Source organism: Abrus precatorius, unplaced genomic scaffold, assembly GCF_003935025.1.
Source record: "Abrus precatorius isolate BTA unplaced genomic scaffold, Abrus_2018 Scaffold8, whole genome shotgun sequence".
In the NCBI taxonomy this organism is placed as follows: Eukaryota; Viridiplantae; Streptophyta; class Magnoliopsida; order Fabales; family Fabaceae; genus Abrus; species Abrus precatorius.
The window spans coordinates 29,177,063-29,199,322 of NW_020874428.1; the positions used below are offsets into that span (position 1 = coordinate 29,177,063).

At 33.5% G+C, this 22,260-nt stretch overlaps 3 protein-coding genes and 1 non-coding gene across 4 annotated transcripts; all 4 read right to left on the reverse strand.

Annotated features, from left to right (window-relative positions):
* Positions 1–567: 567 nt before the first annotated feature.
* LOC113847675 lies at positions 568–2,487 on the reverse strand. Its single transcript, XM_027476914.1, has 2 exons — positions 1,684–2,487; positions 568–1,453 (listed from the first exon to the last, which is right to left on the reverse strand). The coding sequence occupies exon 2, from the start codon at positions 1,413–1,415 to the stop codon at positions 834–836; it is 582 nt and encodes a 193-aa protein (XP_027332715.1). The 5' UTR covers positions 1,416–1,453; positions 1,684–2,487; the 3' UTR covers positions 568–833.
* Positions 2,488–4,805: 2,318 nt separating this feature from the next.
* Positions 4,806–4,877, reverse strand: TRNAM-CAU. The gene has a single exon. It is a non-coding gene; the product is annotated as a tRNA-Met (tRNA).
* Positions 4,878–5,535: 658 nt separating this feature from the next.
* LOC113874644 lies at positions 5,536–9,480 on the reverse strand. The gene is made up of 4 exons (XM_027512859.1): positions 9,477–9,480; positions 8,125–8,376; positions 5,699–8,019; positions 5,536–5,616 (listed from the first exon to the last, which is right to left on the reverse strand). Exons 1-4 carry the CDS (start codon positions 9,478–9,480, stop codon positions 5,536–5,538), a joined length of 2,658 nt encoding a protein of 885 aa, XP_027368660.1.
* A 424-nt stretch (positions 9,481–9,904) lies between these two features.
* LOC113874645 (starch synthase 3, chloroplastic/amyloplastic-like) lies at positions 9,905–21,786 on the reverse strand. Its single transcript, XM_027512860.1, has 17 exons — positions 21,733–21,786; positions 21,585–21,648; positions 20,215–21,456; positions 19,218–19,432; positions 17,829–18,099; positions 17,110–17,285; positions 16,653–16,760; positions 16,127–16,236; positions 14,757–14,862; positions 14,030–14,200; positions 13,321–13,449; positions 12,507–12,689; positions 11,828–11,959; positions 11,441–11,552; positions 11,049–11,172; positions 10,636–10,761; positions 9,905–10,037 (listed from the first exon to the last, which is right to left on the reverse strand). The coding sequence occupies exons 1-17, from the start codon at positions 21,784–21,786 to the stop codon at positions 9,905–9,907; spliced, it is 3,456 nt and encodes a 1,151-aa protein (XP_027368661.1).
* Positions 21,787–22,260: the final 474 nt, after the last annotated feature.

The following is a 22,260-nucleotide window of genomic DNA, read 5'->3' on the forward strand; positions in this document are numbered from 1 at the left end:
ACCACTTAACTTAGTATATATATATTATTTTCTCTTATTAAAAATACAATATGAGAATGTGCTGTTACTCTTTCATTTGTTACAACGATGTACCAAATTAGTGGTTGCCCTGCTCCTAATGGAAATGATGCATATTCATCATTGAAAAATAATGCACAATATTGAGGCTTTATGCAACTGTACAAAAAAAAAAGGAAAAGTTGTCTTGTTTTACTTGTAGCTATACATTGAATTAAGGTCTTAAATCAGGTCCCAAAGTAATCATAACTTCAATATGCAAAAAGTGGTTTGACAATAAGTATGGAAATGAAGGGATTGTACCTGAATCAGAATGATATGATAAATATTAACAGGTTATAGAGATCATGCAAGAACGAAAACAGGCATAGGTTTGTTTGGGGGAAAAGAGAAGAAAAGACAATGTAAAAGGCATTAATAGTGAAAGAATGATGAACCAACCGGAAGTGAAAACTTGAAGACTATTAAACTCTATCACAGATTGTGCATTCCATTCGCCTAAACATGCTAAAGTCTCATACAAATCAAGACAAAAATTCAGAGGCTGCCACTCCTTTTTTCTTTCCCTAAAACTCCTTTTTCCCAGAAAATTTAGACGAAGAAAACAAAAAGAACAAAACAAAAAGGGCAGCTATCTCTGGCTTTCACGTACAGCAGGACCTCACATTCCATATATATATAGATGAGTGCAAATAATCAAATAAAAAAGACTGCATGGGATCTGAATGTAACAATGATGGTGACTTCATTGTGGAGATGCCAAATATGAAGCTGATAATGACATGACCACATGAATATGGTGATGAATACACCAACTATTCTATGAAACCAGTTTTGGTCAAAATAGCATTTCTCACTTTGCTAAGATCTCTCCCTTTCAGTGTCCTCCCTATCCCTTCACACACAGAGAAAGATGAAATCTGACTCCTTGCAAGTTTCCTAGCAATCCATTCATGAGGAGGAATCATATCATCCTCATCCTCAACGTCATCATCACCATATTCATCATCATGGTAATAATGATCCTCATAACCACAATCACCCTTGTTGTTTACACCCTCCTCAACACCCTTCTTGCCATTCTTCCCATATATTTTTGACCAGTCAGGAATGGCCATAGGTGCTGAGGACCTTTGAACCACATTTGTATCTGATCCCAAGGAGGGTAGTGTGATACTATTACTGTTAGTCCTCGGGATCTTTCTTGGAGAGGTTGACAGGCGCCATGCAGAAGAAGAACCAGATGACTCCTTAGATAACCTCATTTTTGGGCTTAAATAATCCCTTTCCCTTTCTTTGGCCACACCCCACACATCTTCTTCGTCAAAATCTTCATTACTCATTGACCCCCCACCAAAACCGCTGCTTTTGTTTAAAGAACCACCCCAATCTGCCATTACTATTAGTTCTGGCAATCCTTCAGTTGCCTGCAAGGCTAATAATAAAGATAGAGGGGTGCTTAGGAGAGAAAGGAAGTGGATTGAGGCAAGAGGGAATGATATATCACACAGTTATTTATTTCAGTATATATAGACATAGATCACTCGAAACTTTATTCACCTAAAAGTTTCTAATGAGATAAAATATGTATATGCATATATTTTCCCTCCTTGGAAATTAAAAAGCAGAAAGGTGCAAGGGAAGAGAATACCATCAAGAATCTACCTTGCCTTGGTTTCAATACCCTCCAAAAAGGAAATACTTCGAAACAATTTTCTCAAATGGGAACTCTGATATACCCTTCAAAAACTAACCAAGAAAAAGGAATAAGACTTGAAATCCTTGCCGGGACCTTAATACCTCCAAAGAAAATCACAGGTTTAAAAAGACCAGACTCACAGAATGGTTCCTGAAAAAAGACAAGAGGCAGAAAAAGACAAGAAAGCAGCAAATGTGTACATATGAAAAAAGGTGGTATTATTATAGTCTTGGCTCATAAAAAAGCCGGATATGGACGGTAAAGCCAAAGACTATAAGAAGGGGAGAAAGAAAATGATGGGTCTTGGAGTGAGTCTGAGTTGATGTCTCTCTCTCTATATAATAACTTTGGTTATTTGCAAAAGTCCAAAAGATGAAAGATGAAGGACATGGGCATGGCGGCATCAAGAGAAAGTCCCATCATAGCAGCAGCACTATTAAGAAGAGGGAAGAAAACACAGGCTGAGGCTGCTGCTGTTGCTGCCTAATGTATCACTCAGTTGCAGCGCAGTGTATGCTATTGCTATGTATGCATAAAGCCATAAACTTAACTTAAATGACTTTTTTTCTTTTGGAAAGGTCTGAAAGGCTGCATCCTGATTGGTAGAGGTGGTGATACACTATTGGCTTGAAGGTACCTTAAGGATCTGCAACCTTATCCTGAACTCAACTAATGTTACTCCTATGTAGTAACTCATTCGGCGGTAGTAAGCCTCTTCTCTTTCTGCCCCTGTGAAACTTGAAAGTGTGAGCCTACACTACTCACCCTTTATTAATTGCTTCCTTGGAGAGGGTGCTTCTTGCTTACTACCAAGTAAGTAAAACCATTTTGGTTGGGTATTACTATAACATTGAGATATGTTCCCAGTTTTTGCTGACGAATAACAATGCCTTTCAACTGTGACTCATCTTATCTTTACCTTCAATGCTTCCTGGGTTACGGGATCATTAATGTGCACACCTCAGACTCTAACCCCTCCATCTTATAAAACCTTAGAATCCTGAATTAGTTTAACTATATCAATTTTTAATTCAGTCTTAGTAAATCATTTTTTGACATATAACTTTTTTTTATATATATCTGTAAATATACATTAAATAAATTTACTAGTAGTATACTTTAATTAAGTTCATATGCGAATTTGTATACCAAGAGTATAAACAAGGATAACATAAGTTATTCGTTTTTTATTATTCTGTGTATATTATAAGTATCTTTTATTAGAGGCTTAAATTGAATAAAAGTACAGTCTGTCAAACTTTTTTTAATATTTAATACAATTATATTTACTGAAACTTAAACTTATAATTATAATATAATTAAAAATATTTTTTAACAAATTATTTGTTATTTTTTTTAAGAACTCTTTTTATTTCATGGTATCCTCGAATTATTTTTGTTTACCAACGGACTTAAACTGAGGTATCTTGTTTTCCTAAACAATGGGATTCAATGTTTTGGTAAGGAAAGATTGATAAAGAACTAAAACTGAAATTAATTAGCATGAACATTTCTAAGGTATTAAAGAGAGTACGACTGAAAAAACAAACATATAATAAGATTTTTGTCACAAAATAATATATATGTTTAGTTTAATTTAGACAGATTTTAGTGACAATGCATTATTTGTTTTTGTTGTGCTCCACTAAGTAAAGTTCTCATCCACCCATTACTACTTTTTAATGGATGCAATTCTATACTGTATCCAGTTTGCAAATATGCACGTATATCAATTTACATTTATTACTTAGGATTCGTAACAAGCTGTTTCGCAAACAATGACAGCTATATTGGCACAAAAACCACAATCAAGCTTATCTTGCTGTAGGCTATTCTCACTCCATTTCGTATACATTATTACTTGCATATTTATACTACTTCCCTATTCAACACCAAATATATTTCTTGTATGCAAAAAATACGCAACATCCCTTTTTAAATTATTTAAATATCAAATTTTATAATGGGTATTAAAAATATATAATAAAATTTTATATATTTTTATCAAAAATTATAAATTTTAATATAATAATAACATTGAATATTATAATTTTGTAATACAAAGGAAAAATATAATTTCATAAACCCTCTGGTATGAATTATATTAATGCAAATTAGAACATTACAGTAATTCAATAAATTACAACATAAATTAAAAATAACTTAGCTCTTTAAATTTTAAAACATTTTTGAATGACTGGTATGATAAAAAAAAAGGTGATATAAGATTTGGGGTAGAATAAAAGCAGATAAACGTAGAAGTATGAAAGAAATGAATGATGATTATTAAAGAATAGCAGCACAAGAGGGAAAGCATACGGGCCAGCCAGAACCTCCATAATTGCATTGTAAAGCATAGTCAAGTGAAATCACTTACTAAGTGGGCCAGTAAACCTCCACTAACGAATTCATATATAACAGATGCAAAGGTTGATTTCTTACCATCCATACCCATTTCCATGATTGACAATTAATCAAGCACAACTATGACAATTACATATTCTTTCTCATTTTACTCAAGCAATACTTTTAAACATAGAAAACTTGTGTCTAGAAAGTAGAAAGCAATAATAAGAAATTGAAAATCATCCATTGAATATGCTCAAATACTTTGTATATAGTATCGGCTAGGATCAGCTCTCACAGTTAGTCATTTATCTATCATTTGCACAAAGTGTTTTGTCGCTTCAACACCTTTCATGAACCAAGTGTGGATCATTTTTAAGCCACCTATATATATAATTAGGGGTTTAGGTCATTGACGTGTCTAAAAATGTAATATGGTTCTACGCATACAAGGATGTAAGCCTCACACGTATTCAAACACTCGCCTTCTCCTTTAGCCTTTCGGTTCAATGGAGAAAAAATAAAGCAGAAAAATTAAGACAATGAAAAGTTTTTTACTTTATGAGTTAGATAAAGAGAAAAAAACACTATTTTTTACATTTGTGTATTTATTTTTATAAAAAAAATCTTCTTACTTTGTCAAGTGTCAAAATAATAATACTGTTTTTAGACACTTAAATTATGCTAACACTTATTTAATATAAGTACAAAAATTAAAAATTGGAAGCCACTTTGAATTAGCTATCAAAGCCAGGTTTCGATCCTGGGACCTGTGGGTTATGGGCCCACCACGCTTCCGCTGCGCCACTTTGATGGCTTGATGATAATTCTATTTCTTGTTTTCTCTCAAAATACTGAACATTTTCTTAATGATTTTTAAACCTTTTATTTGTTAACAAATAGCAAAATGCTAATTTTACAAGCAAGTTACTACGCAGCGTAAATATTATAACATATAAAAGAAAGTGTTATTTTTATATGTTAAATATAAATTATCCAGCTTTTAGTATCAATAATTCTTATTTTTAAGAAAATTTAAATTTCAATTCAAGTTTAGCTCAATAGTATTTGAAGTCCAAATTAACAATAATTTGGAAAGTATAATTTGGTAGCGTATGTTAACTGCAATAATGCATTGAAACATAGTTTTTTTTTTTTTTACGTCAAATACTATAAAATTCTTTCCTCGAAGCAAATTAATTCAAACTTTTACAATCGTATTAAAAGACTATTAAACATATAAGATTAAATACAATTAAATGAATATATAAAATAATATTTGCATTGAAGAAACATTGCAAAATAACATAGAAAGCAAAAGTGAATAGAAGAGTCAGTCATTGATTTAAACAATGAATTTGCTGAGCTACATACATAGTGAAGAATAGAAGAAGATTCAGAAGATAGGACACTTCTCTGCTTACAAATTAGATTTATAATTCTACTTTACTTGAAGAATTCAATCAATAAGGTTATGAGGGAGAAGTTGCAAGGTTTCTAATTCTACTTGAACGCCTAACGGGAGTGATGATGGTATCCTCATCCCCATGTCCCTGAAAAAACAATATAATCAAAACACATTTAGAAACAATTCAAAAGTGATGAATTTTCTTACACAAAACACAGCACACTCACCTGCTTGCTTGGAATTTTCTCATACACAGTTAAGCTTCCATAGGATGGTGAACCCATGGAATAGTCTGATGAAGAGGCCAAAGATTCTCTCCTGTAGCTATTCTTGCGCTTCTTCTCCACGCTGTGAGCGCTGTGAGCTGTTTCATTGAAATGTTTCAGCATTTTTTTGCTGTAGGATGAGCTCTGCTGAAAGCTGCTCATTTCTGAAGGGCATGGCTCTTCCAGCACGTCCATTTCTGCTGTTCCATACCTGAGAGGTACCTTATCTGAAGAAACCTGCTGCTTGTTATTATCATGCAACTCCTTGTTCAATAGAGGTTGCTCCACAGAGCTACTAACAATTACATTGTTTCTGCTTTCAGCTATCCTTGACCACTTGAAAGCTGCACCTGCAATTAAAACAGTACCTGCACATAGCATAAAATATAGCACCATGCGGGGAGGAATGTCAATTTCTTCTAATCTCCCTCTGATAGCATCAATGCTTAATGGTTTTCCCGGTTTTCCCTCTTCTTTATGATGATTCATGGCAGTATCAAAGTCAGTAGCATCGTTTTCTAGTGCCTGCTTTGAATCAACATCACCTGTTCCATACGCTTCAATACCAAATTCAGCAGCCTCTGAATTCAAACTCGGCTGATTTTCAACATTTAAGTTAGCATCACCACCTCCTTGGGCTTGCTCTTCCTCAGATTGTGGAGCATTCAAAGCATTTTCAACTCCAGTAACTGCTCCAATATCTTGCTGAACCTGTTGTTCATATACTTCATGATGCTTTGCTGAAATATCTTCAGTATACTCATCATTATCAGTCTCTGAGGCAGCATCGAGTACTTCCTCAGATTGTGGAGTATCAGAAGCATTTTCAACTCCAGTAACTGCCCCAATATCTTGCTGAACCTGTTCTTCATTTACTTGACCATGCTCTGCTGAAATATCTTCAGCATACTCATCATTATTGGTCTCTGAGGCAACATCACTTTCATGAGCATTCCATACTTGTTTGCGAGTGTTGCCTATTTTGCTTTCTCCGCCACCAAATATAGGGTATTGATCGACCATGGTGTATTCATGAAGAACAGTCAAGTTATAGTATTGTAACTTAGCTAAGTTGTGTGTTCCTCTAACTTCTGAAATGAACTCAGACATCGAAGACAGCGACTTAGTAAACCAAAAGTGTAAGTTTCGAGCTAAGCCATCAAAATTTGTTTTTGCAAACTGGGAGAATCGATCAAAGTTAGCCCTTGCTAACTCTGAAAATTCAGACGATTCATAAACCCTGTAGAGGTCTTCAAACACAGTTTGATCAATCACAGGAGAATCTGTGACTGAGATTGACACAAAAACAGCTGCAAGAAGCAACATCAGAGCAATAGCTTTTGCTCTCACAGTGAAGCGAGGTTTAGGCGCCTCTTTTGCTTCAACAATTTCCTCTGGCATCATAGCAGGACTTGGTTCAGAAATCTGCCCCTCTTCTTCTTTGATGATTTCAACAGAAGAAACATCCTCTGATTCCTTCTGCGAGACTTCAGACTGGGCATCCTCTGTGACTTCTGTATCTGAAAAGCTTCCAGATATGATGCTGTCCTCTATTTCTCTTTCACTGCATAGTTCCACTCTTGGTTTTGGTTTATAGTGAAGAAACTGTGGTCTAGGAGAGAGGTAGTTGGTTTTAGGATCATAAGGGGGCATCAAGGGATCTGCGTCAAGAGGAGCTAAGATGGTAGCTTTATATGAAACTGGAGGAGTAGCTGTGGGGCTAAGCTTAAAAGTTGGGTCAAGGTTAACACAATCAGGTTCCACAGCAACAGTTTCAGTGTGAATGTCATTCTCTAGAACCAAAGGAACATTCATATTTACATCAGTTTCAAACGAAAAATCTGGGTCATTGTTTCGAATCAAAGAAACATTGATATCATCGACGGTAGTTTCACTTTCACCACTCAAATCTTCAGAAGTCAAGGAAGAAGATCTGGGAGCATCCTCAAAATTGGGGGTTATCCCATCAAACAAAGCATCAAACTTGTTCTGTTCCAAGGGCTCAGCAAAAGTTACCTTGCGAACGTTGCTTTTGGGGTCTGCGGAATTTGGAACAACCTCGTTCCTCTCGATGAGGACTTTCTTTCTCGGAGAGTCGTTGATCTTGCAGGAAGCAGAGATTGTCGGAGACATGAAATTCTTTGTGCCCTTTGAAGAAGTAGCTGGTGATCGAACCTTCGCTGGTTTCAATATCTGATCTTTACCATTTTCTTTGTCATCCATGAAGTCCCGCAACGACCCTGCATTTTCTCTAACTCCAACAGAGCTTCTTCTCGGAAAATCTGCAGAACCCCAAAACCCATAAAAAAAAATAAAAAATCTTCAATTACCCACACTCTCTCAGAAATCAATAATCCAAAAAACAAGAATTAAGGAAAAAAGAATACCTGAAGGGCTATTGGCGGGAGTGTTGGGGAAATTTGTTCTAGGGTTTGCTATGACGGAGGGTTTGGCAAATGGGTTTCCAGTGAAACTCCTTCTCATAGGGTTACTGATTTCTGAACTTCTTGGATTAGGGTTTGATAGCACTGAAGATGATTTGTTGGAAGACATTGCGGTGAGTTTGAATAGAATTGAATGATCAGAGGAAGTGAATGGAATAGAAGGAAAATATTGATGTTGACGAAATGGGAGAGATTCTTAAAGATGGTGGTAACGGCTATATTTCTAAACGAGAATTCAAACGGTCAACGAATCAGAGCCGTTGGATTAATTTATCTGACTCGAAGACTAGCCGTTGGAGGGAATGGGGTGGTCCTGTTCATAATCCGTATGGTATTTCTTAGGATTACAAATCGTGCCTTTCTGTTCATTGCATTTAATCTTATTAATAAATTAATGACGTTTTTATATTTCTAAATCCCTCTTCTAGTCTCAATTATTTTTTTTCAATCGAGTTACTGCGGTGAAAAAGATTTTGAAACTCAAATGTTTGATGCCATGTAAGTTGTTATCGGATGCAATTAACTTTAATTTTACACTTTTTGTCAATTATACTTTTAAATTTTTTTATTAAATTTTATTTTAGCTAGTTAAGAAATTTTTTATTTTTTTATCTCTAAAAAAACTATTCTCTTTAATTAATTTTATTTTTCTCAAAATAATAGTTATTTATAATTTCAAAATAAATTTATATTTTTAATTTTATCTTTAAGATAACTATTATCTCAACTTATTTTGTATTTTTTTTTCTTTCTTTATTTATTTATATATAATTTATAATATAAATATAATAAAAAAATTTATAATAATTTTTACAAAAATAAAATGATTAAATATATTTTATAATTTTATTGTTCTTGTATCACAACTTGGAGAAAGTAATGTAACATTTTATCCTCGGTCGAATAACATCATTTAATTTAATTTATGTAGTCAATTTTACTTAATAAAAAGAAAACTTTTATTGTTGTTAGTCAAATATGCTTTAAGAATAAAACTCTTTTCAATGAATAACAACTAAACATATTTATTATACTCCAAAACAAGTTTATCTCCCATCTGAGAATCTAGCATGCATATCTACCTTCTAATTCTAATTTTTCTATTTTAATTTATATTTTTCAGATTCTGTTTTAATTATTTATTAACTATATCCATCTTCCTTATAAATCAAAATATTTTTCTCAAACTTTTATTTTTCAACCTCATTTAACTTAAAAACATATTTTTACATTATATAGAATAACCTAGGTATATAATCCAATATATTTTGTCTTCAATACATAAGAAATATTACCCATTCTATTCAATCGACTATATAAATTACTATGATAAAATTACCTTTATGGAAAGAGTTAAAATATAATTATGAATTTATTTAAGTATTTTGGTAAGATATCAATAAATAAAGATAATATTGAAAAAAAACTTACATTAGTAAATCCAAGGTGCAATATATTTTATAAACAGTCATAATGCGTATTAATTATTACACTGAACATGCTCCAGTGTTTGTTTCCTGGTTATCATAATCCTCTCCCCTCTCCTCATCCCTGGATGATAAAAGTATAAAGATGCAGTATAGTTTGTTGATGTTGTTCTCCATTCCTTGAGTTTTGCTTTGGTCTCTCGCACAAAATTCATCGACTTCAAAATTTGGTACTAATTACCAAGATGAATTTAATTTTTAACTGAAAAACAACAAAGTAAAACAAAGGTGCTGCACTAAGTTTTGTCCCCTCGGAAATTATTGCGAGTTGCAACCACTACATAACTTGGGGACTGACGATGATAGCTCGATCTTCCACCTGAACAACAATTTGAAGGGTCTGAGCCACAGTGGTCAAAACTTACATCCCTACAATAATTAGAATGAAATAGTCAAAAATCCATTTCTTCATAATCATTAAGGCAACTCAGTAATTTAACAAGGAAAATATCTTACTATCAAATCAAATGACAGGTAATATGCCTTCCTGTCTACTAAGTGACAATTTCCAAAGTAAATATAATGGGCTTCGTATTCAAACTCAAAAGGCATTGCCAATTTTTCATCAGATTAGTTGAAGTCTTGAAGATGATGATGAAAAGCATTTAAATGATTAAACTTTTCTTAAATAAAGCGAATGTAATCAAATACTTTTACTCTTGATTATCAATTCAAACGAACACAAGAGCTTGCACATCTATTCTGCAATGTTATTAAATCACAATTTAAAGGCTCATCGATTTAAGGACATAGATTAAATTGTTGTAAAACAACCTACATTATTCTTTGCTAAAAATATGAAAATTTGAAGCTTGTCTCTAATAGCTATTCACGTTAACTTTACTTTCAGTAGGATACACCATATGCAATCAAGTATCTTTAAACTAACACTTACCACAAAACCCGTACAAAAGGGATGAAACTTAATTTGTGCCTCACTTCCTGTCCAGTCAAATGTCATGCTGACTTGCGTGCAGCATGGTAAAGCTCTAGATAGTCAAGAGCAGGCCCGTTCCAAGACCAGTCTTGCTGCATCACTGTCTTGCATAAAGTGTTAAACCAGTCACGACCCTCATACCATGCCGATATTGCCCTGAAAATGTCAATTTTAAAATTAATATTGCTATGACAAATTATAAGACTTTGGAAACACCGTTTATGTGCATATTTGCAAGGTTATTGGGGAAAGTAAACTCTTCATAGTAAATATGAAGCATATATGTGATTGACATAATTGTGAAAGGACATGTTCCTTTCAACTTAAGCCATAAGAGACTTAACATATATCCTGATAAAGATTATGTTCTTCTGAATATTTTGGTTTTCTCATGTTCAAAGTTCAAACACAAACGTTAGGTCATTGAACAATGAATAACTCACCTATTGAGAGCATAATCAACGCCTCCAGCATCAGCTCCATCAAAACTGAATCCATTTGGCTGAAGACCTAGTGCTTTTGCTCTACTCCCATCATGATCAACGTCAAATACAGTATCATGTAGTCCTGCAAAATTTTGTGAAAATATATAGTTGAATGTATTAAAGATGAATAAAGAAGATGGAAGTTGACAACCAATTTTTTATTCTAAGGGAAGTAACAATTAGACTATTAGAGACATTACCAAGGTGAAAAAAAGCTTGTATATATCATGCATAAAGATTTATGGAGCCCATACCAACCAAAGAAAAACTAACAAGACATAAAACATTCCATATATATAGGGTGTAACTTACACATATATTGGGTGATTAAAAAAAAAGCATGTACAAACCTCCAGTTTTTCGAACAACAGGTATGGAACCATATCTCATTGCAATGAGTTGAGTAAGACCACATGGCTCAAAGATCGAAGGAACTAGAATGAAATCAGCACTGGCATATATCTAGATTAAAAGATTTCAAGTTAGTTTATAATGCATTGTTATGCTAGCCATAAAGGAAGTCAAATGTTTAATTAAGGAATGCAAGCAATATACTCATTTTCTTTTCAACACACAATTTTATTATTGGATGAAATCTATGTAGATTCCTCTAAATATAGATTGGGACTCACTAAATAGGAAATGGAACCCATATCATTTAGTGACTTACATAGATGTCATATTTCGGTCTTTAATAAAGTGTACTTTAAAATATGTTATTAGTTGCAATAAATTACCAAGTGTGATAGGGGCTCATCATATGAAAGACAGAATCTAGCACGGTCATGATGAAGGGCATGCAATTGATTGGCCAAATGTACAAAATCATTTTGGATACAAGGATCTGGAGCTGAGCCAAGTAATACAACCTGCATTCAAAATTTTCCATTGTCAAGACATCGACAACTTCAATACAACCAACATCCGTAAAGAAGTTCCAAATTGATGTACAAAGCCTAATAACAAAATTAAATTGCCTTGTTTTGAAATATATTCTTGGGTTGACACTTGAAATTATGTGGAGTGGAGGTTCTGTTTGAGATGAAGATATCATTCATCCTTTAAAATAATCCTCTAAACAATCAAAACCTGAATCTGTTGAAGTGATGGTCAAGATTCATAAACTGGGTGCTTAACTATCTCTGACATGCCATGATGAGGATTGAACTCAAAACAACTTAGTCACTTTAATGCCACATCAATTATAATTTATTAATAACAATATGACCTAAATGCATAAATTACAATGAAAGGCTTAAAAATTTAAATATTTCTATATAAAAAAATATTGATAACATTTTCATGATTTGTTACATTATAGTGTCCATATACTACATAATACCCTGCTATTATGCGAGCAATTGACGTGTGTGGTAATGCTAGTGCACAATTTGATGAATGAAAGATATAAAAGACCTGTCCACCACGCTCCAGAGTGTGCCATATGGCATGCTTGATGAGATGGATTCCTTTCTGATGAGTCAATCGTGAAATAATTCCCAATAAAGGAAGTTCAGCTCTTCTCAAACCAAGCCTTTGTTGCAGGGCTTCCTTGGCAGCTCTTTTGCCTTCAACAACATTTTCTGATGTGTATGATACCTGCAATAATGTTATATTGAACAAGTCATAACTGCATTAGAGGAACAAGAAAGATCCTAACGAAATCAATAACAAATGACTATAGAATAAGTACAGCTTGGTCACAAGGGATATAGTAATGCTTTCAACTCATTGCAGTCATCGCTGAATCAACTGCATACATTAATCCATCAGTCCATTCTTCCTAAAAGTTTTCTTACTTTGTTTAAATTATAATGTTCAACTTAAATTGAGCCATGTGTGCAGTTGTGAACCGTTGGGACTGTAATAGTTGAGCAAAAAGCATATAATCCATCCTAACTATGCACAAAGTTACAGAAGAAAGATGACCTGGCCCAAGTACTTTCACTCTTAATAGATTGCATTATTGTCAGGAGATGGATAAAAACTGATATAGGATGGGCAAATGTGTCTTATCCAATGGAAGCATAAATCGAGATAAAGACGGTCATTCAGCACCTGTGTTGCATACATACAGGTTCAAGTATTTGGACAATCTTCAAAAAATAGAAGATTTGGGTACAAGATAAAGTATATAATTATGGAGACAGTACTCAAGCAGTGACAGTTTTGGGACTTAAGTTTGATAATACATTGTGTAAAAAAAAAATTTGTGTATATGCCTACTTACAGGAATGAACTTATCATTATACGGGTCCCATATATCTGGGTCAATTCCATTTATAATACCGTGGAACTTATGAAGATGAGGAGCTACTTCAGGATTCCCTGAAACCTCCCTTGAATAAGTTGGGGAGACCTGCCAATATAAACATGTTTGACTGAGATCATATATTGATAATAAGAACATCATAATGATGTACAGGTGAAAAATCACTAATTAGCTTTTCCTTCCAATATCATTGATTTTATTTAAATTTCAAATATGTCTTTGTCAGAATTTTTTTTAATAAAATTAGAATACGAACTGAAAAAATTTCTTTCAAAATAGATTTTAAGCAAACAGATTATGAGTGTTGGGTCTAATCAAACTCTGGAGATATATTATGATTAATCCATAAAAGTTTTCTTTCAAAACCAACTCTACTTTTGCTAACATAAATATACCTGGTAAAATATAAATATAACAGGAAAAAGAATCATCACAAGATCGTCTCTCCATGATCCTAGAGAGCAATGCTTACTAGTGCCAATCACTGTATCCTAACAAAATTCCTCCTACATTCTAGGAAAAAGAAGAAGCTCTAAAAGAACAAAGCAAATATTACAACTAAATAATACCAATTGATTTCAATAATGAAAGTTATCATGATAAAAATAATGAAATGTTAGATGAAAGTTAGAAAAATAGATGAATTCAGTACATAGCCAGCACTTACAGTTGTAGCCTTGTCTGTGTATGCCATAGCTTTTCCAATGAAGTGGGCTCCAAATTCAAGGTTATGAATTGTAAACACAACCCGTGTTTTTCTTAGACTGTTCTTTTTATACTGTTCTTTAAATAGCCATGCAACTGGTGCACTCGACCAATCATGGCAGTGGATGATATCCTGTCCATTTTTAAGAACCAATTACAACATTAAATTAATGTGTATAAGTGTGTGAGCACCAAAAGAAATGGGTGATAAATTCATTGTTAAACCATGAGCTATAGCACATGTACAGTTATAGAAATAGTACGTCAATTTATTGAATTTATATAAGCAATGTATAAAAAGTTGGATTCCTAGAAAAGTGTCGTTGAGTGGATGGCAGTTCACATGGAAGAGAGTAAGAGTTGCTCTAGTGTAGATCATGCATACTCATGGATGAAAGAAATTTCTACTGCAGAGGGAGTCGATATGAATAAATAAGTTCACACTTGAGGAAGAGTATTGGAGTCAAGTGTGAATTAGTCTCAATTGTATTCTTATAATGTTTTTGGGTCTAGTGGGATGAAAACGAATGGTGACTCATATGTCATTCATCAACAATGACATTTTTAAGCTTCACTCTCACACTATGGACACGATAAGATCTCACTCACATCAGAAAGGAACTGTATCATGAAAGTTATCAAAATAACAGCTCAAATTGCTCAATAACTACTCAAATGATATATCTTACAGGATGAAATCCATTTTGATGTAGAAATTCAAGAGCAGCGTAACAAAAAAAACCAAATCTCTCTGCATCATTCCCACAACCATATACACAGCCAGCATGAAAGAATCTGTAGGAAAAGAATCATGTTAAGGAAACTTCAATTTATGCAGCAGCAGAAGTTTTTCAAGTCATCTTATTGCCAATGATCATAAGTAAAAATATGTAACATAGATACAATTTAAGATGTATGCCAAAAAAAATTATAGTCAACAAGCATCAATTTAAATTGTTGAGCTTCTTATATAATTGACCTATTTGATTATTTTACACTTCTTTCAAGTTTGCTTCAGATATAATCATTACTATGCTTTTACACACAAACAATATATTCAGTTTTCAAAACTTCAACCCATTTTTTGAAGCAACGATTGAATTATCTCATTAGTCATGGTTTGAGTTCATCAAACATCAAACAAAAATACTTTTTCTCTCTCGTATGACTCTTCATTAAGAATGTGCACGAAAATAAATTGTTTCTTATAGTCACATAAATATGTTACATTACTTTTAACATGCCCCATCACTATCTCTATGAAATTTAACCAACAGATTCTAACTAGAGGACAAAAATAAATGCCAACTCATACATTTAGATCATAATTTTAATATTTCTTGCTTTTAGAGACTAAATTTAAGAACTTATATCTTTTAGAAACCAATTTAAAGTTTTAACCGAAATTTACATTGCAAGAAAATGAGATAAAATTAAGAAGAGAAAGAGAATAAAAGAATATAAAAATTATATGATAATTTTTTAAAATAAAAGTACAATTTATTAAATTTATCTCTTTTCTCTATAAATTAACATTTTTATCATTATATACTCACATAGGAGCTATTCACACACTTTCACTGTTTAATATATAAATTAATCTTAGCTCATTTATATAATTAAGCCTAAAGTAAAGCTTAAGTTTGTTTGTTTATTAAAATAAATGAGCTTAATTATGTCTTTAATAAGTCAAGATCAAATAGTTTGCAAATAATTAAACTCGATTATACCCGTAACTGCACCCTATCTTTACATGCTATCTCAAATCTCAACATATATATTGTTTTGCCTTATAAGTTGACCAAAACTTGTTTCCAAAATAAAAATGAAGTACATCTCCATTTTGATTATTATGAGTTATACTATAATTTAACACGTACGTTACATCTATATTTAAACAAAAAAGTAAATTCACTTGTTTGCCATGTTCTAAATTCTAATCATCCAAGGTACACACCCTTACAATCTGAATCTCTAATATTAGTGGAACTACCCATGTGGCCAAACAGTAACTCACAATAGGCTAGAACGTCTAAGAATGGAAAACCAATATTCTTACCCATTTTGAGGCTCCAAGAAGAATACAGAGAGACCTTCCACCTTTCCATTCCATACTTTTATTTCAGTCCCACCACAGAAATAGTTTTTGTGATATTGAAAATTTTTTATCTGCATCAAAAGACATATATTTAACAGATATAGAAATAATGCTACCTACAAAACAAACACAATTTACAAACTTTCAACCCAATTTTTAAAAGCCCAACAGTAGCCAGTTATAAGTTTAAGAGGACCATCAACACAGATGCTTGACAGCCAAATCTTAATCTGCTCAACAATAGCCATAGATTTTCATGAAAGTCCAAGTCTCAATCAATTTCCATAATGTTTGTGTTAAGGCCCTTTGATTATCAACCAGTTTCACATTGAAACTCAAGCTATACAACTCTCATAAGTGATTATGCAATCATGCTCTTTCAATAGGTCAGGCAAGAGAACTCATGATTTAAAGAATAAACTCTAAATATCTGGTGCACAGAGTTTAAGATATAACATAAGTATCAAAGTGATAGCGAAAAACTTACATTGCTTTGGTTCAAACAGTCATATTTTGGAAGAACAATGTTCACATTGTGGTTTAAATCCTGAATTGCTCGGGATAAACTAGTAACAACATCACCAAGGCCTCCAACCTGCCAAAAATATAGATCATTAAATATATAAAATTTGAACTCTCTTTAGGTACCAATTCAATAAAAATGCTAGTTCTATTTTTCAATTATACACATTTTCAAATTCCACTTTTTATAGACAATTCAGAGGGCTAAAAAACTGCAATTGACGGGCTGAGGTTTTTACAGCAGAGATCACCAAATACCACAATTGTCTCTGACAACTATATTTTCTATTACAGACCCATATGAAAATGATAAAATTTCTTCATTGTAAACTTCAAAAACTCTTCATCCTCAGTAAATAAAAGTACAGGTCTACACAGAAACTTGTAGATGAAGATAAGTTAGATGCAACAGGCTAATTTACCTTCGCAATTGGGGCCATCTCAACAGCAATATGGACAATATGCAAGGGCGGTTCATTTACAATCCCTCCAAAAACCGGTATGTGATAATCCATTTCATTTTTATTGTCAAAAATTCCACCTTCTTTCCTCTCAGAGAATACGAAATCCATCATGTATGCATCTAGTGGAACCTTAACTGCAGAAGCACAAAATCATAGAACTTATTCTTGAACAGATGTACAAGGCTATACGTAAACAAATTGATTTTATGTCCTTTTTCCAGTACAGAACAAATTGATTGCACAAATACACTATTTGCATCAAGTTGCAGACTTCCAAATATGGTAAAATTAGTATAAAATTGTCCACCTGGAAACACTAGAATTGCTGATCTGATACAAGATCTGTGAACATTGATGAATACAAACAACAAGCAATCCTTTTCATAAACACACTGCAACCTTCTCCAAAACATTATTTTTTATGAACGCTGAACATTCAGACAAAGGCCTGTCTACAACTTATAAAGCACAATATGAACAGGTAGCACAATTCATTTAGTACGGAGACAAGTAGTCGGCCAACCAGAATAACAGCATTTCATAGATGCTGATGACATAAAAATTCATAACATATTTGGTAGGTACTTGTAGGTATTTCAGAAGACACACCCTCTAAATTAATTCTAGCAATAAAATAATTAATAAAATATGCTTCAAATGTAAACTATGAGACTCACCAGAGGCTTTGACATGAGTACTATTCCCTGCAGGCAACATTTTTTGAGGTGGCAAAGGACCATTTTGATGAGTCCAACGATTAAATGAGTATCTAAACCAAACCTCTGGTTTTCCATTAAGATTTGTGTTGTGAGGATTATAAAATACAGTCACTATGCTCCCTGCTTGAACATCAAGAGGCTCGGTGAAGACAATATGCTTTTGAGAAAGCAAAAATCTTTTCAAAGTTCTTTCCTTTGTTTTAGCTTTCATACGTGCTATTTTTTCAACCTGCAACGAGAATAGGTCCAAATAATGGTCGTCAATCTTTGTTCTTCCCAAAAGCAAGAAAGCAGAATGTATATGTCTGCCAACTAATATTTAGATAAACAAAGTCTTAGGGACAACATAAATACTTCCATTTGTCTTTTTTCGAAGAAGAGAGTGTTTTTATTTTTGTTCTAATCATAAGAAATATATATCTGTTTTCATATGCATTAACTGATAAATTTCTTTTATACCTTTATTTTATAATAAGATTTGTGTTAATAAGGCACTTATCCTTTCTCTATTCAGTTTCCATTGATCCTAATGAATTAGTTATTTGATTTTAATAAGAATTGGAGGTAGTATTTAAATAAGCTAGTAAAAAAGGTAAACTTCATAGTCCAAATGTGATAGATTACTGTTAGGAACCAAGAATAGAAATAAAAAGATGAATGAAAGAAAGATTTTATTGACTTATATGGAAAGAACAAAAATTAGGGGAGAGATATCTCTTTCGAGAGTTTGTTTCACAAAGAGAAAGTGCTCAATCCTAAAATGATACAAGACACAGTTAAACCTTTCCCCTTAATTTCACTATTTATTGAAGTCAATAACTAGCTAACCATTCCAACTATTACTAACTTATTTTCTCGCCCCTCTCTCCCAACACTTCACAGTTGCATAATAAGTATATATTTTTCCTAACTTTCTATGTATGCTCATATTGTGTTAAAATATATCACATTAACTAGGAATAGAATCAAAATACTCTTTATAATGGTTAGTGTAGTCCTTTTATGACTTAGCTCTTAAAGACAAGTTAGGCTCAAGTTTCTTAACATGATATTATATCTTATCCAGTTTCAATGTTGGACTGCCAACAGATATCCAATCCTGCAAACTTTAGGCACTAAATGTCCAATTCTGAGCATGAAAATGGTGTATTAAGATGTTCCACATTGACTAAGAATAAAAATAAAATACTCCTTATAAGGGTTAGTGTAGTTCTCTTCCTATGAGGTAGTTTTTGTAAGTGAATTGAGTCCAAATTTTTTTAACATATTGAAAGGAACCTTAATGGAAACATTAAACTAAAAAAAATTATTTATGGCTATGATGCTAGGCAGTCTCAATGAACTAACCTTGGCACACATAGCTTCCTCTCTTAACCTCCTCTCTTCTTGGAATTTCCTGTATAAAATCAGCTCTTCCCTAATCCAATATTCTTCATCAGGTATGGCCTTTATGACAATAGCATGGAAGTCTTGCCGATGGTTGTTATCATACACACTTGCATTGCGAGGTGGACCATCAGCAAAGACCCAATCCAATACAAAAGCTTGGTCAGGTACAACAACTGCATCAAATGAAAAACAATTTTTAAAAAATTGCTTACTTCAAGTTAGTCTAGAAGAGATTATCAAGTTTTCACGTGACCTTCCAAATATTATTATCTAGGATACGATACCATCAGAACAGTCATTTATCCTTCTTTTATTTTGCCATAATGTAGACTTTCTTAATTGACTGGGTAATTATAAACCTGATTCAGAACTAAAACATTTATGCCTCAGAAAAGAACTTACTCTATATGTGTGTGTGACTTGTAAGCCAAAGAATGTAGACATAGTAGAAACCCAAAGCCATAAGTTAGAAATGCTTCTACACCTTTATAGTTCAAAATTTTGAAAAAAATGATGACGACAATCTTAAATATCCGAAACCCTTAAATCTGCAACTTTTTCATGCTTAAATTATTAAATTATACTATGGACACAATAATATAGATATGTCGATAATTCACTTCTCTATTGATTCTTCTTGTGGACAAAAGAATGTGCCTCAGAATCATGTATCAGCATCTAATCTACAAAGGCATTCCATTCACCCTTGCCTTCACAATCATGTATAAGCAGAAAACATAATATATAACACTACAGTACATTCACATTGTTTCCACCCTCGAAGAGCATGCATGTGCCTATTCTAAGATAGTAGATGTCAAACTCCACCTCCTTGCAAATCACATCATAGTACATGTTTTCTCTATTGATACACTTTCTATATCCCATAAAAGATTAGCTTCCATTAAATGAATTAACATCAAAGAAAAGTAACAAAAGATGTAAATGAGCATACCATCAGCATGCCACCAATCACCATCTTTTGAACCTGATTTGACAAGCCTTTCAGAGATTGATAATCCGTCCTTCCAGTTATTGTGTCCCCCATGTATCCACACTTCCTTAGCATGTGTAAGAGGACCTGAGCTTTTGTTATAATATAATCTGACCAAGTCTTTGCCTTTAAATTCTCTAGGTTCTATATACCAAATGTTGTGAAGGGATTTCACTGCTTTTTTAATCAATTGCTTCAATGCTTCTCTCCTCCCTTCCATCTTCACGCTAGCCAGTGACCTGTCCTCGTCTTTTGCAGCTTTATCTGCTTCCATTTGCCTTTTCTCTTCTTCCCGTTTTTCATTTTCAGCTTGCTCCTTAGCGAGTTTTTCTAATTCTGTATGTTTTTCCTTGAGCATGAAAACTTCAAATGTGGATGCATCCAATCCACTGTTAACAGGTATGGAGAAATCCTTTTTGTCATTATTGTCGTAGATATTGTGCCCATTGGAGAACACAAAGTCCACTTTATAGGCTTCTTTTGGAACATATATCCGGCAAGACCACCAATCATCATTGAGGCGTGTTTTATGTAATCTAATGGTAAAAGACTTCCACCTCCAATCATTAAATGCCCCCTTAATCAGAATGTCTGGCTGATTATTTAGAGTTGAAAGACTCCTATTAAAGAACAATTCAATGTCTTGATCAGGCTTAACCACAGGAGGATATACAAACAGCTTGTTTCGTAGTGAAAAGTTTTTCTCTGCAAACCTCCCTATCTGTTGCCTGCGTAGATTTGCTTCCAACTCCAACTTCAACCGTCGAGAAACTTCCTCATCTATTTCATCATCAGTATCAGTATCTATTTCCCCAACTACGGTTTCCCCAGTTACTTCATCATCGGTGTCAGCATTTGCTTCTTTAACATTCCCAATGTTGGTGTCTAGAACATCCTCCTCATGCAACAATGATAATTGACCAGCCCTCCCAAAAATTTCATCATTGACTTCAACTACCTCAAAATCTCTCTCCTGGGAAAATTCAACTGCCTCCACTTCGTCAGCACCAAGCGTTTGTTTATTTCCCCTTGAAATCACAGTAACTGTCGAGGTAGACGAATCTCGCTTGATCCCGGCACCTTTCTTACCCCACTTCTGGTTGCTTCTTCCACTAGGTGATCTCGGAACGAAAGCCTTAGAACCATAACCAGGGCCCCTTGGCCTTGCAGTTGAGGACTTCTTTTGTCTCCTACGCGAATAATCTGCCAAAAGATAAACAGCAATTACATGAAATAAATTTTACAAACTTGAAAAGAGGAGTGGAGAGGATCAATCATATAGCAGTACAACATTGTTGGTACAAAAACCAAAACTAGTGTAGCTAATAAACCTGCACCAGCGTCGATATAAAATGAACCCCAACCAGCCTTGAATTCACGTCGCCATGGCAAATACTGAAAAAAAAAATCTGAAATATTTAGCAAAAGCATTAGTATAGTTCAAAATATAACGCCTAAGAACCAAATTATGAGCATTACTAGATCGGCATGAACCAAACCATCAAACTCATGAACAAAAATAGAAAACGGCATGAATTAGGAGAGTAACTATTAGGCGGCATTGGCTAGTTGGAGGGAAGAACAAACGAGGGACAAAGCACGTTCCTCTATCGGCAAACGTCGTTTTGCAGTTCAGTTGCAACGACATGTCCACGTTCTTGCCGCTTCTGTTTCCCAGTAATTCTTCTTTTACCAAGTAAAATGCGCTATATATGATCAATGTCGGTTCCAACAATCATTCTCTATCTGAATCTGTGCAACAAGATAATAAACATTATTATTACATGATATTTTGTGGAAGTAATTAAATAAAAGATTTTAAAAGGGTAGTTGTACTGTGTGCCACTGCTGATTCTCTGATAATCTAGCCTCGCCCACACATTCACACAACTCTACTCTGTATCTGCGTGCACCGTCTTAATTTTCGCGCACCCGGGTAATCGCGGTTTCCTATGTGACCTGAGATTTTGTACCGAGTCTCAGTCTTTATTAACAAACAATTGCACT

Excerpts from the sequence above, each read along its gene's own strand:
- LOC113874645 (XM_027512860.1), bottom strand. The coding sequence starts at position 21,786 with ATGCCGTTTTCTATTTTTGTTCATGAGTTTGATGGTTTGGTTCATGCC. Across the intron at positions 17,286-17,828 it reads TACTCATGTCAAAGCCTCTG|TTAAGGTTCCACTAGATGCA; the intron begins GTGAGTCTCATA and ends GTGCTTCTGCAG. Across the intron at positions 11,960-12,506 it reads CTCTGGAGCGTGGTGGACAG|GTTGTATTACTTGGCTCAGC; the intron begins GTCTTTTATATC and ends TTTTGAATGCAG.
- LOC113847675 (XM_027476914.1), bottom strand. The coding sequence starts at position 1,415 with ATGGCAGATTGGGGTGGTTCTTTAAACAAAAGCAGCGGTTTTGGTGGG.
- LOC113874644 (XM_027512859.1), bottom strand. Across the intron at positions 8,020-8,124 it reads TCCCGCCAATAGCCCTTCAG|ATTTTCCGAGAAGAAGCTCT; the intron begins GTATTCTTTTTT and ends GGGGTTCTGCAG. Across the intron at positions 5,617-5,698 it reads AGAAAATTCCAAGCAAGCAG|GGACATGGGGATGAGGATAC; the intron begins GTGAGTGTGCTG and ends TTGTTTTTTCAG.